Genomic DNA, 21,237 nt, shown 5'->3' with positions numbered 1-21,237 from the left:
GAAAGTCCTTAGGAAACAACGATAGAGATATTTACAGCATGGCTTATTTGTGGAGACGAGGAGATGCTTGGTCCCTTGCCAGAAACGACTCTAAAATCAAAATGGTAGTTGGAAACAGGTGATAATTCTGATCGGTCAGTCAGATACTAAGAGTTGGGAGGATGTTGTGAACAGTACTTTCACGACGTTCAGAGTTATCAGGAACAAAAACGTCCCTGGGCCCCTTAGCCCCAGGAAGGCCACCAAGCAGGGTGGCCACCCAGTGGCAATCAGGACCTGAGAGAGAAAGGCGACTTCCACAGGGCTCTGGCCCAGCGGGAACGGCAGATTGTCTTCAAACAGGGGGACTCCAAAAATGAGCAGATATGTGGAGAATAACGGAACCAGGCTTCTTACTACCGTCCGAGAAGAAAGTTACAAATACGCAAAGAGGGAAAAGGAGAATGAATGTGTGATGTTAATTGGAATTGGAGATATTATGAACTCATGACTTTCAATATATATAGCTCTAGAAATGTATATAGACATGAGAGACAGAGCGAGAGAGAGAGAGAGAGAGAGAGAGAGAGAGAGAGAGTCTATTTCCTAACTGTCCACTGAAAGAGCCTGAGAGCAGGGATTTCTCTAGTACCAAGGAGAATTTGTGCCCAGATCTTTGCTTCTAAGTATTGTTCCCGGTGTGCCTGAGCGGCACAGGGAACCACTGTGGGTGGTTCGAGCCCATGAGCGTTGGGATCTGTGCTGATGGTGCGGAGCCTGCTTGGGTTTCCGTCTCCCTCTCTCTCCGCCCCTTCCCCATTTGCTCTGTCTCAAAAATAAACAAGCAAACAAAAAAATAAATAAGTAACATTCCCCAATGAAAGGAACCTGACCTACCCGGCTATTACGGGACTGAAGACGAATACAAGATGAGCCTAGAATGTCTTGTGCCACAACCAACCAAAGTACTCACAGAATGATGGGGCCATGTCAAAAGGACACAAAGCCAATGTAAAGAGGCTCTCACTATGGAACAATATGAAGGATGAAATAATGAATAATTGAGTAACAATTACACGAAGTAAAATTTTAGTAGTCCATACTAAGAGAGAGTGAGAGAGAGGGAGGGACATGGCAGCTCTTCCTTATAGAATGCCTACTGAAAAACATAAATGGAATGAGGGAATTTTAAGAATCACCTTTTGGCAGGGGTGCCTGGGTGGCTCAGTCGGTTGAGTGTCTGACTTCGGCTCAGGTCATGATCTCACAGTTCGTGAGTTCGAGCCCCACGTCAGGCTCTATGCTGACAGCTCAGAGCCTGGAGCCTGCTTCGGATTCTGTGTCTCCCTCTCTCTCTGCCCCTCCCTTGCTCACACGCTGTCTCTCTCTCTCTCAAAAAAAAAAAAGATTAAAAAAAAAATTAAAAAAGAATCACCTTTTGGCAAACATCATAGGAATAATTCAGGCAAGAAAACATTCATGGACAATGAAACTCATGGGCAAAAGCAGGATGAAAAACCGGATAATCCTAAAGTCTCAAAACAGCTCCACAAAGAATATTTACTGATGATAAAGGAAAAGGAGGACTTACTAGTGGAGAGGCCTGGAACATAGCACCTTAGCCAAGAGATCAAAATCAACATCCCCAGCGCAGAAACCATGTGCCCCCTGGTGGGATGCCGTGAGAGGAGCAACGCTCCACGTCTGTGATATTCCTGCCAAGGATGACTGACCTACCCTCACGTGAGCAACCGCAGGCAAACCGGCAGATCCAAACAGCCGAGTGTTCTATAAAATAACTGGCTGCTGGGGCACCTGGCGGCTCAGTCGTTTAAGCAGCCGACTTCCGCTCAGGTCACGATCTCACAGTTCGTGAGTTCGAGCCCCACATCAGGCTCTGTGCTGCCAGCTCAGAACCTGGAGCCTGCTTCCGATTCTGTGTCTCCCTCTCTCTCTGCCCCTCTGCCGCTCTCACTCTGTCTTTGTCTCAGAAATAAACCTTAAAAAATTAAAATCTAAAAAAAAAAAAAACTTTAAAAATAAAAAAATTAAGTAAAATCACTGGCTGCTAATTTTAAAATACTTTCAAGTCTTGAAAGGCAAACGATGACTGGAGAAGTGTTCTAGATTGAAGGAGACTGGAGGTGGGACAGACTAAGTGCAGTGTGATATTCCGGATTAAACTCTTTCTCTGCTAAAGACATCATTTGGACAGTTGCTGAAACTTGAATAGGGTTCTCTGGCAGTTTTCACTTTTTTGTAAGTTTGGAATTACTTTAAACCAAAAAGAAAAAAAAAGGTACAAATTTTGGGGGCGCCTGGCTGGCTCCATCAGTAGAGCATGTGACTCTTGATCTGAGGGTTGTGAGTTCCAGCCCCACAGTGGGTGTAGAGCTTACTTTAAAGAAAAAAAAAAAAGGCACACATTTAAAAAAATAAGTGTTCTAAAATTTAATTAAAACGTAAACCTTGGGAGCACCTGGGTGGCTCAGTCGGTTAAGCATCTGATTCCTGATCTTGACTTAGGTCATGATCTCACGATTTGTGAGATCAAGCCCTGCATCTGGCTCTGCGCTTATAGCGTGGAGCCTGCTTGGGATTCTCTCCCCCTCCCTCTGTCTCATTAAAAAAAATAATAATAAACTTAAAAAAAAATAAACTTCTTGGACAGTAAATATATGCAAAAATGTTCATTCCTTCTGGAAATGAAAGGTTAATTAAAGCAGTGCCAAGGTATGATTTTATACTTGATGGATTTTTTATTGTAATCATGTTTATCTATATATTGGTTTGCTTTGTAATATGATAGCTAGAAAGGGTTTCCTCTTTACTTTTTATTTTTTTTTTAATTGTTTTCTTACGTTTTTATATTTGAGAGAGAGACAGAGGGCGAGTAGGGGAGGGGCAGAGAGACAGACACAGAATCCGACGCAGGCTCCAGGCGCCGAGCTGTCAGCACAGAGCCCAACGCGGGGCTTGAACTCACGAACCGTGAGATCATGACCTGAGCCAAAGTCGGATGCATACCTGGCTGAGCCACGCAGGCACCCCTTTATTTTGTTTTCTAAGCACTGTTACATAAAGTGACTCATAAACTCATAATGTTTATCAAAACTCTATAAAGATTCAATTATTCTCTCCACTTTACAGAAGTAATTGAGGCTTAGGGACGTAAGCAGCTTGTCTGAAATTACACAGTAAAGCAGTGTGTGAGCTCTGGCAGCCTGACCCCCATGCCTTTAACCTCTGTTGTGATCTCCTGCTTTGCACATGCGTCCAGGGCTGAGGTACCCAAACCTGGTACAACCCTTTTGAAGAACAAAGAAGCCAAGGAAAACCTTTATGCAGAAGAGCGACATAAAGATGCTCTCCATAATGGCAATTTTTCAGATGACCAATAGATAAATGGCTAAAATAATTATGATCCATCAACTCGATCGAATCCTCTACAGTCATTTAAAGGTGATAATTGCGGAGATATACGAAACGCAGGGAAATGTCAATAATAGAAGTTAAAAGATTCAAAGCATACGTACACTGGGAAGTATGCAAAAATTATGTGTGCATAAAAACAAAAAGTAAAATTCAAAAATGATAACAGTGGTTAGAAAGTCATGGGGCAAGTGGTGACGTTTCTCCTTCCAAATATTTTTGATGGTGTTTACAATCAAAAATAGCAATCAAACACTCCCAAAACACATCCCGGGAACAAATGCAAGGATTCTTTTCACATCTTCTCGCAAGCTTCCTTCTGGAGGAGATAGGTGGTGATTTTGTCCATTTACATGAGAAGTCAGTAAATTTTTAAAAAATTAGAAGGCAACAAAATAATATACATGTTATGATTCAATATCACATAACGCACACACATCTAGATGGACGTAAGGTAGAATATCTATTGTGGCCATCTCTGGGTGGTGAGATTATAGGAGATTCTTTTTTCTTCCTTATACCATTTTTGAACTTAGTGTTATATACAAGTATTCATTTTTAATAATACTTGTTAAAAGATCTGTACAGGTAAACTCTCACTAAACTAAAATGCTTTAACACAATCTCGGTAATCAACTCCGTAATTTCATCAGAAAAATAGGACAGCTTTCCCATATTGTTTATTCTACACCCAGAGTTTACTAATCCTGCTTTTGACTAGACTCATCATATAATTACATCTTCTGCTGGTTCAAAATTATATATCTGATGGTTATATATCTTCTGCTGGTTCAAAATGATCAACTGAGAATATGTCTATCTACAGTTCATTTAAGAACCCCGTACTTATGCACATAGATCACTGACCAATGAATTCCTATCAAGAAGGAAATGCCAGGGGCGCCTGGGTGGCTCAGCTGGTTAAGTGTCTGACTTCAGCTCAGGTCATGATCTCACAGTTTGTGAGTTCGAGCCCCCCCCCCCCCCCCCCCACTGGACTCTCTTCTAGCAGCTCAGAGCCTGGAACCTGCTTCGAATCCTATGTCTCTCTCTCTCTCTCTCTCTGCCCCTCCCCTGCTCACACTCTGTCTCTCTCTCAAAAATAACCAAACATTTAAAAAAATTAAAAAAAAAAAAAGGAAATGCCATTCATCTTGACTTTATTAAAAGGATTTAAATAACTTTTCGCAAATAATACTTCTTACTGTGAACTTTAAAGCCTAACAGAAAAATACAAGCTTAGAAAGCTAGTCGAATTCCCCAGGAAGAGAATGATAAGAAAAATAATCCTAAATTATTAGGTAGAAATATGTGGTGTTAGCAGCAAAAATGAATCATTACTTTTCTTAAGTACTTCTAATACATTTTAAGTGTTTTATAAAAGAAACAGATACAACCTTGGTGAAATCTGAACATGGCTAGGAGACTGAGAAAAAGCAAAGATCAGAAGTCAGGGAAAAAAAATGAATAGAAAAGTAGCAAAAATCAGAGTCAAAATTTAGAGTCCCTTAAGGGGAAAAAAATAATTCCATGATAGGATGAATTAGATTCTGAGTAAATTTTAAACCTAGCATAGTTAAGAAATGTCCGTAGGAATAAATAATACATAATAATGATCATGACATCTGCTACGAGGGTGTCAGGGCTATTAGGGAAGAAAGGAGAATGTTACAGGGCAGAAAAAAAACAAAAACAAAAAAACAGTTACATTCGAAACTATTAACTGAAGCTCTGAAAAACTAGAAGCACTTTGTAGTTTTCGTTTTCAAATTTAGGCCTGTATGAAGGAATGGATGTTATCAACATCTCGTGTGTACTACCATATGAATATTAAAGTGAGGATCCAAGGTGAGAAAAGCCCTGAGCATTAGAAAACAGATTAATAGGGGCGCCTGCGTGGCTCAGTCGGTTAAACAACTGACTTTGGCTCAGGTCATGATCTCACAGTTCGTGGGTTTGAGCCCCGCGTCAGGCTCTGTGCTGACAGCTCAGAGCCTGGAGCCTGCTTCAGATTCTGTGTCTCCCTCTCTCTCTGCCCCTCCCTCGCTCGCATTCTGTCTCTCTCAAGAATAAGTAAACATTAAAAGAAAAGGGAGAAAAGGCTTCAAAAAAAAAAAAAAAAAGGAATGAAAACAGATGAATATATTCATTATCTCAAATTTGATTGGCTAAAATTGATGGTCCCCAATCTCATCCTGGCATAAGTGTGGATCAGGGATAACTCATCACATTTTTCTTCCTCTCAGGAGTTATTAAATAGCATACAGAGACAATGAAGCCAGGCCATCCCTAAAGTCTCCTCTCTCCGGCCTGTGCCACGCATGATTTTTATTCTCTAAAGCCATTTCGTCCTCAAAAGAGCTCACCAAAGTCGTCATCCTTCCTATCAGCAGCCCCACTGGGCTCTAGTGAGTGACATCCAGACATTTAAACTCAAAAGCTGCTTCAGAAGGGAGTTATTAAAATTCAAATGAGCTGGGCATATTGAAGAAAAAAACACTCGTTTGCATGCACACCTCCGCATTTGGCCACCCCATTTAGACCCATAGAGCAGGGTCTGGTTTTGTTTTTGTAAATGGGCTTCGGAGGCGGAGGTCAGCCTCCCACGGCCCCCACTCCTCTGGGGTCATCGTTAGTAATGTGTAAGGCTGAATAGATTTTCCTCTGAATCTAGTCAGCAAACCTGACAAGAAGGCAGCCCTCTCCCACAACCTGAAAATGCCCAAAATCTGATTGGTAGCATGGCATTTTTAATACTTCATTTATCTGTCTGAAAATAGCTTTCAGCAAGATTACAAATCACGTCACTGATGCCAGCTCCACCTGATTTTTCAATTTTAGAGCAGAATATTTCCTGTTGTGCCTTGACTGTGTAACACAGAAATGTTATGTTTGACCAAGAATTTCCCACAGGATTCAGAGAAAATTCGTGTCTGCTAAGAAATATGGATCTGGGGAGTCAACATGACATTTTATTCACTAGAAAAGGAGTATCTGTCATTTTATCTTACGAATTTTTATTTTATTTCTCATGGAAATACCTCACATCATCATCATTTAAAATTTTTATAAGATACCAGGGAGCAAACTAAGAAAAATGAGCCAAAATATGTATTCCAAAAATTATTCTAGCCATGGAAATTTAGACGCTCCTTTAGTAAGAATTCAATTTCTTACTAATGAAGACATCTCTATTATGAGATCTAATATAAAGAGACTTAGTTTATGACGATATAAACAGTGAACTCTACATTACGCGTAGTATATTACATGACTATATCCAAATATATTATGTACAACGACATAACTATTTATCTATTTTTCATAAGGGTATACAAAAGCAGTTAGACTAACTCATGACCCTAAAATAATAGTACAATCTCTTGAACTCGAGGAAGCAAAGGAATTTATCTCTGAACTATGAAGCCAGTTGAATTCTGGCAACTCCTGGGATTACTGTACCCGGTGGGAAATCAGACGACATGACCTTTAATGTCCTTTCCAACAGTAAGATTTTACTCTTCCCTGACCTTCATTAATCAAACTCGCTTCCTCCAGATTTCTTCGTTTGAATTTAAAAACTTTTTTTTCCCCTAAAATTGGAATGGTTTTGCCCAGAATGACCTAACCAGGCCAGGCAAAAGAGAAAGTAGCAAATAGTATCAATGAAAGAATATTACATCAATGAAACGGTTTCCTAAGCCGAGATATTTTCTAGTGAGATACATTTTCTCTCACAGCATTGAAGAGTATGTGTATCAGTAAAGAGCATTTATTTTTAAGACTTACATGGCATTATTCTGACTTCAGTCAAAAACAGAAGGCACTTGGAGCGCCTCAGTGGGTTAGGTGTCTGACTCTTGATTATGGCTCAGGTCATGTTCTATGGTTTGTGAGATTAAACCCCACGATGGGCTCTGTGCTGACAGAGTGTAACTTGTTTGGGATTCCCTCTTTCTCTCCCTCTCTGTCCCTCCCCTACTCGTTCTCTCTCAAAATAAATGAAATAAACATTTTTTAAAAAGGCACTCAATCTCTGTCTTCAGGTTGCTTGTGCTCTAATGTGGGTGGCAGCAATAAAGGACCACAACGGGACAAGGCACCTGGGTGGTTCAGCCGGTTAAACATCCGACTCTTGATTTGGGCTCAGGTCTTTGCGGGATCCAGCCCTACACTGGGCTCCACGCTGACGGCACAGAGCCTGCTTGGGATTCTCTCTCCCCCTCTCTCTCTCTGTCCCTCCCCCATACGCATGCACACTCCTTCTCTCCAAATAAATACACATAAAAAAAAAAAAAAACACAAAAGAACAAATGTTTGCAGAGAAAAAGAACACACGCTAAAATGAGGAACTAGAGCCAGTGATCCCAACAACAAAGGCTGATCATTCAAGGTTCAGGGAGAAGGCGTACTTCCTAGTCAGGTCCCAGGTGTGTTTCCTCTTTTATGGTCACACCCATTCGAAATCGACAAGAAAAGAAATGTACATTCATATTTTTGAAAAAGCCAAATGAAAGTTTAAGGTCTTCACAGATTCCCTGCTCCCCCCCACCCCGCCCCCACAACCCCCAAGGTCAAATACGATTACACAGAGTGTATGTTGACATACCACCTTAGCGGAGTTGGTCTCCTGGTCATTTCTGTTGCAAAGATGGTCTCGCAGAGGAAAATAGCCACTCCTTCAGATTTGTTATTAATTCTATAGAAGCAGGCTCAGGGCACACAAACCCACTGCATAGAAAGAGTGATAAAATTCGAGAACCATGCTCACTTGCCTTTTTTTCCTCCTGTAATGAAGAAGCCAATGGCTGCTCTAATAAAACTGCTCTCGGGCAAATAGCTATAGTCGGTAGGAACTGTGGAGACAGAAAATGATCAAATTAACCAGTGAACTCGGTGGGACTAATGAAGGAAAGATAATGATCTCATGCTGCCATATCAACCTAGAGATAAAGCGGAGATGTTTATGCCATTAATCTCAGCACAATACTCTGTGGTTGCAACTAATTCTATTAGATTAAGTGACTGGCCTTGAAGTAATCACTTAGGCTACACAAGCAAATCTAAAATGGGTGGTAAACCTAATAGAGACTGAAAAATCACAGGGGATGAAAACTTTACTGATGTGGTTAAAAAAAAAAAAAATCCTTTCCAGGGGCGCCCGGGTGGCTCAGTCAGTTGAGCGTCCACCTTCAGCTCAGGTCATGATCTCACGGTTCATGAGCTCAAGCCCCGTGCTGGGCTCGATGCTGTCAGCACAGAGCCCATTTCAGATCCTCTGTCTCCCTCTCTCGCTGCCCCTCCTGCACTTCCACTCTCTCTCAAAAATAAAGAAACATTAAAAAATATATATCTTTTCCACATGTTCACATCAATGAGCCCTGTCCAGTTAGCCTCAGCGTCAGCAAGGAGTCTGCTGGGCTTCGAGGCTGAGACTGCCATGCTAGGAGCAACTTCAGGACATTCAGAATCAGATATATGAACCATGGAAATACAACCATCGGTAATAACAGCGGCCCGTCTCTTACTTCATAAAGCAGGGACCTCTAAGTGACCAACACGTGCGAATAACCAGATGTGGCTGCTGACCTGGAACAGTGAAGCAGTGACTTTTATGCTGGTTGAGTCTGGGGAGTTTCCTAGATTCTTTTCCTCCCCATCCCCCATAATTGTTTCATGAGATGGTTTTCACCGCGACGAATGGCTCGACTGGAAAATTCCAACAGGAACGTGCCGCTGTACTTTTCCAGACACACAGTCATTTCGTTTCAAAGAACCCGGGTAGAAGATGATTCACTGCCACCTGACTTGAGTATATGTGGGCCAGAGCACGTAACCCATAACGTAACAATTAAAAGTCTATGTGAAAAAGCAAAAGGCCGACGGAAACTTGCTATTTTACCAGGGCATTATGAGAACACTGCCCTTCAAAACCAGCATTAGCTAAGGTTTCCCCTATGACTAAGTTTTTGTTTTTGTTTTTTTTTCTTTTTTCCCCATTTAACATGACAGCTTCCGGCTGTCTCGAGTTCATTATATTGGGAGCGCTGCAGAACCATGTCCTATTTCTATAGCTAAGGAGTGATTGAAAGCGAGGGAAACAGTAATTACAGTGCTACATGTTCACGGTGATGCTGTCCGCAGACTCCCTGTCAGGGGATACGCGAAACTAGGTTTTAATGAGAAATCTTTGGTAGCTAAACCTCTCTGGCCTGGGTCCAAGAGAGCCAGGGGGTCAACATTCTATAAAGAGCAAAGAGCAGATTTAGGTCCCCGTGTAGTGCAGTGATGCCTTCCTCGGAAAACCTCCAAGTGCAAACGTACATTAGGCAGGTGAGAACTGCAAATATTTTTTACTGCTTTTCTCCAAAATATGGAAATAGAAAAGGAAAAAAAAAAAAAACTCTTGTTATGTTAAGAGCTAGGATTTCAATTTCAAGGCCAAGTACATACACACCTTTGAATGCACTTACCCCACTATTTTCTTAAAAACAGGGGCCAGGAGAAATCCAGTCATATACGAAGAGGCTTTCAGTGAAACTGGAGTATTATGCAAAGTGTAACTCCATAAAGTAAAAATAAAAAGAACTCTCTTCCAAGCCTCAAGGACCTGGGGCCTACTCCCGAGATTTGTCACCACGCTAACGCCACTTGGAAGTCACGTAATCTTTCTAAGCCTCAGCTTGCTTTGGGAAATACGGGGTCAGGCTGAATGTCTAATCTCCTCTCTGAGGGAGGCAGAGAGGAAGAAGGACGAAAGCCTGGGCTGGGGAAGCCAAGCGATGGCAGGTCAGCTGCGTCTACGACTTACGGCCACGTGATCCTGAGCAAGCCAGGAAGCCTCTCCACCGAGCATTCTCTCCCGATGAAAAATAGGGATGGTAACATCCACCACTTACGGTGGCTGCAAAGATTAATGCTCTTAACAAAGTACACGGCCTCCAGTCAGCAATCCCTCCTTCCAGCTCCAGTGTTCTAAGAGCCCAGCCTTACCGGAGGTCCTGCTTTGACTCGAGGACAGGGTAGACAGATGAAGATGGCCCAGAAGCCAGAGCGCATTTGACTGAAGACCAATCACTCCAGACACGCTGATGACCTATGGATGGAAACGTGACAGTGCAATGATCGGGCAAGATCCAAACTCCACTTAATAAAAGGCCACTCATAGAAAGTCGTTTATCTTTAACGAGGTGGTAGCTTGTCTGGTAATGACAAGCTCTATGACAAGTTGTAAGGTCACATGCGTAGTCTTCTAAACCCTGGACATACAGCTGATCAACAACTATTGCTGAATTAACGAATCAATCAGTCAAACATGATAGGAGGTAGCATTGGTGGTCTCAGGTTTCACCGAGTCAGCTGGTCTCAAAGGAATATTTTTTTTTTATTTAAAAAAATTTTTTTTAATGTTTATTTTTTGAGACAGAGAGAGACAGAGCATGAATGGGGGAGGGGCAGAGAGAGAGGGAGACACAGAATTGGAAGCAGGCTCTAGGCTCTGAGCCATCAGCCCAGAGCCTGACGCGGGGCTCGAACTCACAAACCGTGAGATCGTGACCTGAGCTGAAGTCGGACGCTCAACCGACTGAGCCACCCAGGCGCCCCTCAAAGGAATATTTTTAAAAAGGAAAAAAAGTCCCAAGAGTGGGGAAAAAAAAAAAGAAAGGTGTTAGTTATTTAAGAATAAAATACCTTTAAGGATGGAAGGAGATGTTATTTTGTCCTCTAAGTAATGTTCTATTACTGCTTTATCACTCATCATAAGGATTTTGTTCAGTAAGAGTTTTCATTTATCGGTTTTTCTCCCAAGTAGAGCAACTTAAGTTTCAGCATAATTCTTTTCTTGAGAATTATATTCATACATTGAGAGAGTTTCTTCTGTTTAGAGATTTATGTTTGCTTTAAAAAATTTTTTTTGAATGTTTATTTTTGGAGGAGAGAGAGACAAGAGCGTGAGTGGGGAGGGGCAGAGAGATGGAAACACAGAATCCGAAGCAGGCTCCAGGCTCCGAGCTGTCAGCACAGGGACCGACGCGGGGCTCGAACTCATGAACCGCGAGATCATGACCTGCGCCGAAGTCGGACGCTCAACGGACCGAGCCATCCAGGTGCCCCAGATTTATGGTTGCTTTTAAAAGCACGAATCACTAACACTTGTTTATGTGGTAGGTGTGATAATCAGCTGTATTTTACAATAATGAGAAAAAGTATGCTAAATGAAAAGACGACTTGAAAAGGCCATCTACAAAGTTCTATATGTACTAAGAATGCCAATTATGCAAAGGAACTAAGAATTCTTGAAAAGATTTATGACCAATTTTTACAAACACTTGCTTCGAGTTGTGAGGACCATCAGTGATATTTTTTTCAGCTTCTTTCATTCTGTACTTTCACATTCGAGGCAATGAAATTAGTACATTTTTAAAAGTAAAAACCTTAAAATATAAAATCATTTCTCAGCTGATGAACAGACTCGTTCTCTAGCCAAGAATGCTGACAGTGATTTACCCAAATAGTTTTATCAGTTACATGTGAACTAGTGCCTCTTGACCATTCTACTTCGACACGGGCCCTTCCTTTGGTCACCCTCCATTTTACTTTGTCCTTAGGACCTAACACTCCTTGCAGGGTCAGGTTTTAAGTTTTAAAGGAAACCAATGCCAACTCAAGTTAGATCAAACACGACCGCTTTTTCTCCAGAGGCAGTGGGTGTTTGTTGGCAAACACAGGGGCATAAGCCACTCTCAAACGCTGCTTGGACTCAGTGTGAATGACCAGAGATCTCCCCATGTTTCAAGCAAAAGTCTGTATCATCAGAAAAAGGCAATAAAAGGGAGTATCCATTTTCCCATCCACGGATTTTAAATCCCTCTTCTCACCTGAGTTACAGTTTTAATGACTTCATTAAGTCTGGCTTGAAAATGAGAGGTCTGGATGGCTTCTGCCTTCAGCTGAAAGAAAAAGAAATACCCACTCCAACATTCCCCAAGAAGTAAACGATGGTATTCGCAGTGTATGAGCTATCATCTTCTAAGCTATGCTATAATTTGCCATTGCGTCTTTACATCTCAAAAACAAAAGCTATGGGCTCCTTGAGGGGAGGGCCCAAGCTGTATTCATCATCGATTTCCTGGAACCAGTTCCGTAGCACTCACTTAACACACCTTCACTGTACGAACACGGGTGCTCCTTAGAATTACTTGTTAACTGAAACATACATGTGTCTACTGTGGACGTAATACACTAGATAGAAACTTAAACATCACAGGTACAAAACGGAGTTTCTTATGGATGACTTAAATTTCTGACGATCTGGTCACTTTTCTCGAGCAGGGAACTTTGTGGAAAGTACATAAGCTAAGTTTAGTTCCTATACACCGGATACAAAAAGGGAACAAATCTCTAACAACAAATTCTTAACCCAGAGCGATTTTCTATACATCAAGGCACTGAAAAGCCCAGTACAACCATTACTGTGACCATGTATTCTGTCCTTAGCATACTGAGATACTGGGCATGCTCCTCTTGCCGTGGCTATGTACACATTCAGATTCCTCCCCTTCTTTTGTTGTTTTTACCTGCATTACATCCCCTTCAGAGCCCACCAAGGCCACCATGCCATGAAGAGCTGCAAGGCAGAGCATTGTCGGAGTGCCCTGGAAACAAAGCATGGGATATGTCAAGAGGCAAACGGCCCCTGGGTTTCAATTCTAAAAAAACCTATTCTATCACAGAGAAATACGGGTCAAAATGGTACTAAATTTCTAGGGTCAACATAACCCGTATCCCTAAACCAAAAACGGCAGCAGACTTGAATAAAGTAATAGGCTGAAGTTATTAGATCACAGGCGGCTTCTTGTTGGTTTTTATTTTTCAAAACCCCAATGCGCCTTTAAAATGAAAACACTGAGAAAGTAGCCTCTTAAAAAAAAAAAAAAAGCTGTCATAGTTGACAGGATAGATCATTTACAAGGGATTAAAAGTTCCTGCATCTCTTTTGTTTGAAATTGCCTATTCTTTTCCTGTTGGGCTGTGTACCTCAGCAGCACCTATAAGTGGCCTAATAAAATAGCTCTTTCTTCCTTTATAAAAATATAAAATAACATGCAGGACGTGACCTCCTACCTCTGTCAGGACAATTCTGATCCAGGCAGGGAGCAGCCGGTGGCCCAAGTCCTCCGCTTTTCCGTGTCCACACACAGACAATCCGTGAACCAGGTTTCCTAACGCTAGGGCAAAACCTGACGTCTGCATAAGCAAGGGAAAAACAAAGGGTAAGGAAACAGAAGAAGAATGGAACGGATCAGGAACTCGATAGACAGCAACCAAGCACTTCTAGGGGCTCCCTTTCCTACTGACACCTTCTCCTGCCATCTGCAAATCAGAGATTTGCAGATTTTTTTAAAAATCAAGACTTCTGGGGGCGCCTGGGTGGCGCAGTCGGTTAAGCGTCCGACTTCAGCCAGGTCACGATCTCCCGGTCTGTGAGTTCGAGCCCCGCGTCGGGCTCTGGGCTGATGGCTCAGAGCCTGGAGCCTGTTTCCGATTCTGTGTCTCCCTCTCTCTCTGCCCCTCCCCCGTTCATGCTCTGTCTCTCTGTCCCAAAAATAAATAAACGTTGAAAAAAAAAAATTTTTAAAAAAAAAAAAAAAAAAAAAAAAAAAAAAAAAAAAATCAAGACTTCTGGTTTGCAACAGAAACTGCAGTCTCACTAGGGAATTCAGCTGCAGTGAATGGTTTCTTTTAGGAAAGTAAGACCGGACTGTTACGAGACTTGACTCAAATGATCCAAATTTTCAGAAGGAATTAGGGTGAAAATACCAAGGTAGATCATGCAAGCCACGTCAACTCCCAAACAAGAGGAGAGAAAGTCCCGAAACGAGTACAGCATACGCAAACCTCCACGTTTTGGCATTGCAAGACCTATTCTGGATTTAAGTGCGCAGTCATACGACCGTAAAACAGTAACAACGCAATATTAGCTAATAACCAGCAAATCCTGCAATAATTCACGATGGCCAAAATCGAGACCATGGGAAACCTATAAAAATCCAAATGGGGAAGGAGCATTTTTTTTTCAATTTAACTGTCGTAAAAATATACATAACATAAAATTTACCGTCTTAACCACTTTTCGGTGTAAGTTCAGTGGCATTAAACATATTCACACTGTTGTGCCACCGTCACCGCCATCCATTGCCAGAACTCGTTCATCCTGCAAACTCCAACGTTATATCCCTTAAATAAGAACATCCTATTCTCCCTCTCCAAGCCCCTGGCGACTACCTTTCTTCTTTCTGTCTCCGTGCTTTTGACTACTCGAAGTATCTCGTGTAAGTAGAATCACACAGTATTTTTCTTTTTGTGATTGGCCCATTTCACTTAGCATAATGTCCTCAAGATTTGCCCACACTGTGGCATGTGTTCGACCCTCCTTCCTTTTGAAGGCTGAATAATATTTCAGAGGGAACATTTTAAGGGTATTTAATTTAATTGGCAGGTTTGTTTGTTTGTTTTATTTTTTTTAATGTTTGTTTTTGAGACAGAGAGCAGAGAGCAAGTGGGGGAGGGGCAGAGAGAGAGAGGGAGACAGAGGATCCAAAGCAGGCTCTAGGCTCTGATCTGTCAGCACAGAGTCCAACACGTGGCTTGAGCCCACGGACTGTGAGATCATGACCTAAGCCGAGGTTGGAAGCTCAACCGACTGAGGTACCCAGATGCCCCTTTAATTTGCAGGCATTTAAACTGTCACATGCGTATCCGGTCATGAACAGGGGTTCTCTGCTTTGAATTTGCTGAGGTTCCATGTTATCAGAGTCCCCTATGTATTTATATCTTTACAAATTGTTATCGCTAGCCTTACCTTCCCCTAGCCACATGTTTTAAGATTTTATAAATATAGAACAATACATGGGGAGAGAGAAAAGTCTTTCATACCCAAAGAACATAGAACATAAGGAGAGAAAAAAAGACACTTCTGACTGTTGGCTAGAGCAGTGACAAGAGAGAAGAGTTAGAAGTTCTTTAGTTCTGGGCACAAAAAAAAAAAAAAAAAGCCCCACTACAGTCCAATTCTGAGTTAGTCAAAATTAGGACTCAGCAGCAACAGGAGACCCCAAGAGAGTTGTAATCACGGCACGCATTCCAACCTGTTGGTTGTTTTCTACCAACAGCTGAAGCTTGTTCATGATATCTTCAGCCTCGGTAGCCTCAATGATTCCGGCACTGAATGCTGATGTGCATACACAGCTGAGGGTATAGGCAAGGACCTAGACGAAAAGACAGCGGAAAATGTTTCTTCATGAGTGCAAACAAAAGACCACAATTCGGCTGACACCGATGTTTTGCCAAACTTCTCCCCGGGATAAGGACTGCATTCAAGGACACCAACCATAGACCGGGCACCGTTCCGCTGCCCAATTCACGTGTCCCAACAATGTTAGGAGGTGGGTGTCACGATTCCTGCTTTACAGGTACGGACTTGGAGGCTCAACTACATACAGCTTGCAAGTGACAGAGGCGAGATTCAAACCCGGGTCTTTGGACTCAAAATCAAAAAGTTCCATCATGATCTCATGGGAGGACACAGCATGAATCAACAGCAGAGGCAGATTTTTATCCCCAGTGAACACTAGCTTCTAATAGCCATGTGCTCTGATCCAAGGCCAAGCAGGAGAGGAAATTCAAATAAGTTAAAACCCTGCTGCATTGGGGTGCCTGGGTGGCTCAGTCGGTTAAGCGTCCGACTTCGGCTCAGGTCATGATCTCACGCTCTGTGAGTTCCAGCCCCGCATCGGGCTCTGTGCTGACAGCTCAGAGCCTGGAGCCCGCTTCAGATTCTGTGTCTCCCTCTCTCTCTGGCCCTCCCCCGTTCATGCTCTCTCTCTGTCTCAAAACTAAATAAACGTTAAAAAAAAAAATTAAAAAAAAAAAAAACAAAACCCTGCTGCATTAAGACTGTCTTTTAGGAGGAGTGGGGGGGCATAATGGACCAGGCACATGGTTTTTAGGGTCACATAAATTGTGTAAAATAGAGGTAATACTACTTCCCACAGAGCACTGGGGTGCTAATTTAATAAATCAATGAATAGACAAGTAAACGAACATATGAATTAATTATAAGTAAAAAAGCATGCTGGGAGTCGAGAGCACGCACACTCAGGTGTATGTCTCCAGTCGACCATTTCCGGGCTAAGTAACTTGGGGCGGGTCACTCGATCTACGTGAGCCTCAAGTTTTGCACATCACGGTTCATCATCCCCTCCCTGCTGCCTCCCACTTTCCTCTTGAAGCCCTCCTTTACAAAGATGCTGTTAAGGCCCGGTGGAAAGGTTCAACTCCCAACCGCGGTCGGTACGGCGTGAAGAAAGGAAGCCGTTTCCAAGGTAGAGGTTGGATAATAAAACATCAGAGGTGGGGAAAGACAAAACTGCCTGCTCAAGCCTTATGAATCGAAACATCAAGGCAGGCCGACGCAGCAGTTGTAAAAAACCTTACTTCCTTTCACTAATCACGTCGCCCCTTGGTGGCAAAGTTTCCTCCGTGGGCTTACAAAAAAATACGTGCTTTCAGCCCGTGTTCCGCCACTGCTTTCAAAATGGAAATGCGGTGCCTGTGTTGGAACAAAACCGCGACCCTCCGTGCCCCAAAGAAATTCACCGATTCGACAAGTCCCATTGGGGAAAGCGAAGGGGCCGAGCAGGGAAACACAGCAGCCATTATGTAATTCATCAATGGCTCCCGGGCAGGCGCGGAGAAAATAGAATCTGCTCTAATGAGACAGAGAATCCGGCCAGGCCAAAAGGTCGTCCCCGGGCCCTCCCAAAGAAGAACACAAGGCGGCTCAGCTTCACCTGGGCACAGAGACACGCGCCTCGGAGGGTCGCTCGGAACGCGGGCGACTCGCGCAAGCTGCGTCACACAGGCCGCAGTTGTGCGTAGTTTTGCGCCGCGACAGAAAAATCTTTTCGTGAAGTGTGGTAAAGGGAATTTCCTCAATGATTTTTCATGCTGGCTGACACGAAGAAAGGGGAAAAAAAAAAAATCAAATGCCTTTTCGCTCTGCAGTTTCTTAGGCTTCTTCCGGGCCATCTTTTATAGTCACATTTGGCTGGAGCGTAATTCTAAATATCTCCATTTAACCTTCCTGCGGAAATCGGAAATCGCAGCTCTTCTTAGAAAGTGCCTTCTGGCGATGCTGAATTAGGTTTTTGCATTCACTAAAGGCTCTTATCTTCTATGCCACATTTAAGTCTGAGTTGATTTAAACAGCTGCACAATTTGAAACCTTATGATCTAACATAGGTTGTTTGCCACTCAGATTTTTCTCCTTATCCTGGCCCGAAACTGAGGAAGAATTTAATTTCAGGGTGACCGAAACATGAGAAGTAGAAAATAAGCAGCAACAGGAAAACAAAAAAACAAAGGGAAGAAAGCTGTCACTTCCGGCTCCTACCTCCTGAAATGTTCTGCTTTGGCTCCCACTGTCATCCAGGTAGGTAGACAGCTTCCGAAGTGATGCTGCCACATGAACTCGAGACTCCATTCGGCTGCTGTGGCTCATGAGGGACAGAACAAGTCCAACTCCCAATATACAGCCCGTGCTTGGATGCAAAGAAAAACAAACAAAACAAAAACCCACAAAAAATGAGGTGTTAAAATCACCAGAAACCCACATCACCACTTTTCACTTATCACGCGAGTTTATGCTGCTCTTCAGCCTGAGGTGAGATGGCTGGCTTCTAGATCCGCTGCCTGGGATATAAGTGTGCCCCATGAACCACGACAGGTGCACCCACTGCCCCCCTCAAAAGGAAAACTATATATTCAAACAAGTGTCCATGGCCCGCGTTAGTGCTGTGTACCCACTGGAGAAGAACAAACGAAAACATGAAATAGGTTTCACTTAAACTCTAGGGTGAGGTAGGAAGACGAATAAAAAGTCAGGTGAAAGCAGCTCTACGTCTACCCTTAGAGAAATGCCATGGTCCTCTGGACCCTCCCTCTACGTCCACATATTGAGTGCACCATGATTAACTGCATGGGAGAGAAGACTCCGTCTCAGGATGCGAGCTGAGGACATCTAATAATGGGGCAGGGGGCGGGGGGGGGGACGCATTGCAAGGCATGATGATGAGCAACTAAGTGCTTCATGTTTCCTAGTCAACATCCACAAGTGGAATTTCGTCCTTAAACTATGTATTTGTCTGTGCACAATGACATTAGTCCTCTTCTCCCCTCTGATCCCTCGGAGTACCACTGGGTCAGAAGAGAAAATGGACAAATGACAGGCTTGTCAAAAGTTGCCCCATGTGACAATTGAATTGGAATCTTGGGCTTTGTGCCCCAATTCTCGTGAAAGAACACATATCCATTTGAAGGAAAAAAAACAAAAACTGTTCTCCTGGAAAACTTCTGGTTAGGATGATAAGATCATGCAGCTGGAGGGCGATTTTCTACTTAAGAAGAAAAAAAAAAAAAGGTTTTGGTCATCATTGTGTTTTGAACTGAGGAGATGCCGAGTGTTTCAGAAATCATCCCGATTCTGGTTTGGCTTGCCTCGCACGGTATCTGCTGCTTAGGACGACGTTCCAGGGCACTTCTCCAGTAACATGTTTCACTGCCCGTATGCTCTGTCAGTTTGCTCTCCTATAGTAACTATACTATATAGTATATATATATACTATATATACCTCTCTCTATATATAAACACTATATATAAACACCTCTTGCAAACGAAGCATCCACATCTGATAAAAAGACACCCAAGAGGAGAGAGACGCTGCAGGATTTGTTCAAGGCCATATGGAGAGTTTCCAGCAGATGACGGCCAGAAGACAGAGGTTTCGGACTCCCAGCCTTCTGTTCCATCTGCCCAATCCCAGGCCCCTCTCAGTGCCCCGTATGATGCCTGGATGCAATTGCCTATGAGAAGGCACCCTATCTAGAGCACGTTATTCCAGGTTCTATGGCGTTAACTATCTGGCATTAGGAAATCCTTTGCAAAGAAGCTACTGCAGTAATAATCCATCATTACTCAGGCAGAAGTGCTGTTACAGCTTACATGAACTTAACAACTAGCTCAACTAGCATAATGCACTGCCAACCAGTTAAATCAGCATCTAACATCTGAACGCTGTGTGCTTTTGAGACAAATCATGTTTCTGAAAGAGGAAAGGCACTCTTCATTAGTATGGATTTATAGTCCTTGTTTCTATTTAGGATCGACAGGGAAGGTTTTTTTGTTTTTGTTTTTGTTTTTGCTTTTGTGTGTGTGTGTGTGGGGGTGGCTATCTTTCTATACTGATGCATGTAAAAATTTGACCAAATTAGAATCAAAGATAGAGTTAGACAAAATGTGATTAAGGGACACCTGGGTGGCTCAGTCAGTTGAGCGTCTGACTTCGGCTCAGGTCACGATCCCCTGGTTCGTGAGTTTGAGCCCCGCGTCAGGCTCTGTGCTGACAGCTCAGAGCCTGGAGCCTGCTTCAGATTCTTTATCCCTTGCTCTCACTCTGTCTCTCTCTCAAAAATAAACAAACATTAAAAAAAAATGATAAAAAACTAAATAGCAGGTATCTAAGTCTTGCTTTTGGCTATTCTGGGCATGCCAAAAACCTTTATCCTCTGGACTGAATGAAGTTCCTCTTCATCCTGAAGCATACGGGCACAAAGGCTTAGAAAAAGACATCCTGGTTTCTAGCTCACATTTACCTAAATATTATCACAGCATAATTATTCTTGGGCAAGGTTATCGTTAATGATTCTATCCATTGCTACAATGGTCGATGCCTGTTGTCATGTGTGAATCCATAATCTATGTATATCAGTGTGCCAATATAAATATGCTACAGTGTATGCATCTATTGACCTCCTAAACTCCTTCTACTCTGTCTCATTTTTCCAGAATGCACCAGGAAGGCAGTCCTAAAGCTTTACTCCCGATGTTTTCTTCTGATTTCCAAATTATCCATATTTTAATGAGCTTATTTTTTGTCCTAAGTCTTAAAGATTCTTCTAGGTGCTTAGGTCAGCATTTCTACACATTTACCTCATTTTAGCTTCCCTTTGATATGTTTGCCAGCTCTAAACCAAGAATGACTTGGGCAGAGGTAGCTCTCACAGCTTTCTCTCTAATGAAAACAAAAAGGAGTTCCACAGTGGTGCCTCAGACAGATAAAATAAAAACATATTATAATATTAGGTGTTAATTTCAGGTTTTGGAATTAATAACATGAATCTCTAAGAATACTAACAAACAATAAAGAGAATTTAAGTTGTAAAATCATATGCCCTATTATGTCCTGACTTACTTGAATCTCTTGTTCAAGCATACTAAAATATCACTGGCAAAAAGAAAATCTACAACTTAAAAGCTGTGCAATTCTGCTATGGGTGTTGCTATACCAAATGAGATATAAAGATTATCATGACACATTTTTTCTAAAATTAACCAGATGAATCTTCAATTCCTTACTTTATTGTGGGCACTCCTGCAGATTGAGTACGAGGCCATCTAATAATTAGTTCTAATAACAGTTAACATTTGTATAGCGCTTTGCCCTTTACAAAGTGCTATACAAATGTTATCGTATTTGTAAAAGCTCAATAGTAATTAACCAATGCTCAGGTCATTGATGGATGGCAGGACTGCTTAAGGCTGGGAGGACTGCAATGGCACAGTAATTACCACTAGATGGCAGCAAAATGTAAGCGATTGGGCCACGAACACCGAGCAGACCAGGTGCAGGGTTCTCTCAGCAGGGACGTGTCCATTAAATCAAGGAAGCGTGGTGAATTTGCTCTGGGTGAATTCTGTCACTTGAG

At 42.5% G+C, this 21,237-nt stretch overlaps 1 protein-coding gene across 2 annotated transcripts in view; it reads right to left on the bottom strand.

The window, feature by feature from the left end:
• FOCAD (focadhesin) overlaps positions 1–21,237 on the bottom strand; it is a 315,705-nt gene that overhangs the window by 36,857 nt on the left and 257,611 nt on the right. For both annotated transcript variants that reach the window (XM_043565388.1, XM_043565389.1), the window contains 7 exons: positions 17,867–18,014; positions 15,561–15,680; positions 13,537–13,659; positions 12,990–13,067; positions 12,291–12,362; positions 10,405–10,507; positions 8,187–8,267 (listed from right to left, as the gene is read on the bottom strand). In XM_043565388.1, the coding sequence (XP_043421323.1) occupies positions 8,187–8,267; positions 10,405–10,507; positions 12,291–12,362; positions 12,990–13,067; positions 13,537–13,659; positions 15,561–15,680; positions 17,867–18,014 (725 nt within the window). The remainder of the gene's footprint in view (positions 1–8,186; positions 8,268–10,404; positions 10,508–12,290; positions 12,363–12,989; positions 13,068–13,536; positions 13,660–15,560; positions 15,681–17,866; positions 18,015–21,237) is intronic.

The sequence above is a fragment of the Prionailurus bengalensis genome, chromosome D4, assembly GCF_016509475.1.
Source record: "Prionailurus bengalensis isolate Pbe53 chromosome D4, Fcat_Pben_1.1_paternal_pri, whole genome shotgun sequence".
NCBI lineage: Eukaryota > Metazoa > Chordata > Mammalia > Carnivora > Felidae > Prionailurus > Prionailurus bengalensis.
The sequence above is the reverse complement of the archived record's forward strand: the minus strand, read 5'-3'. Positions and strand labels throughout refer to the sequence as shown.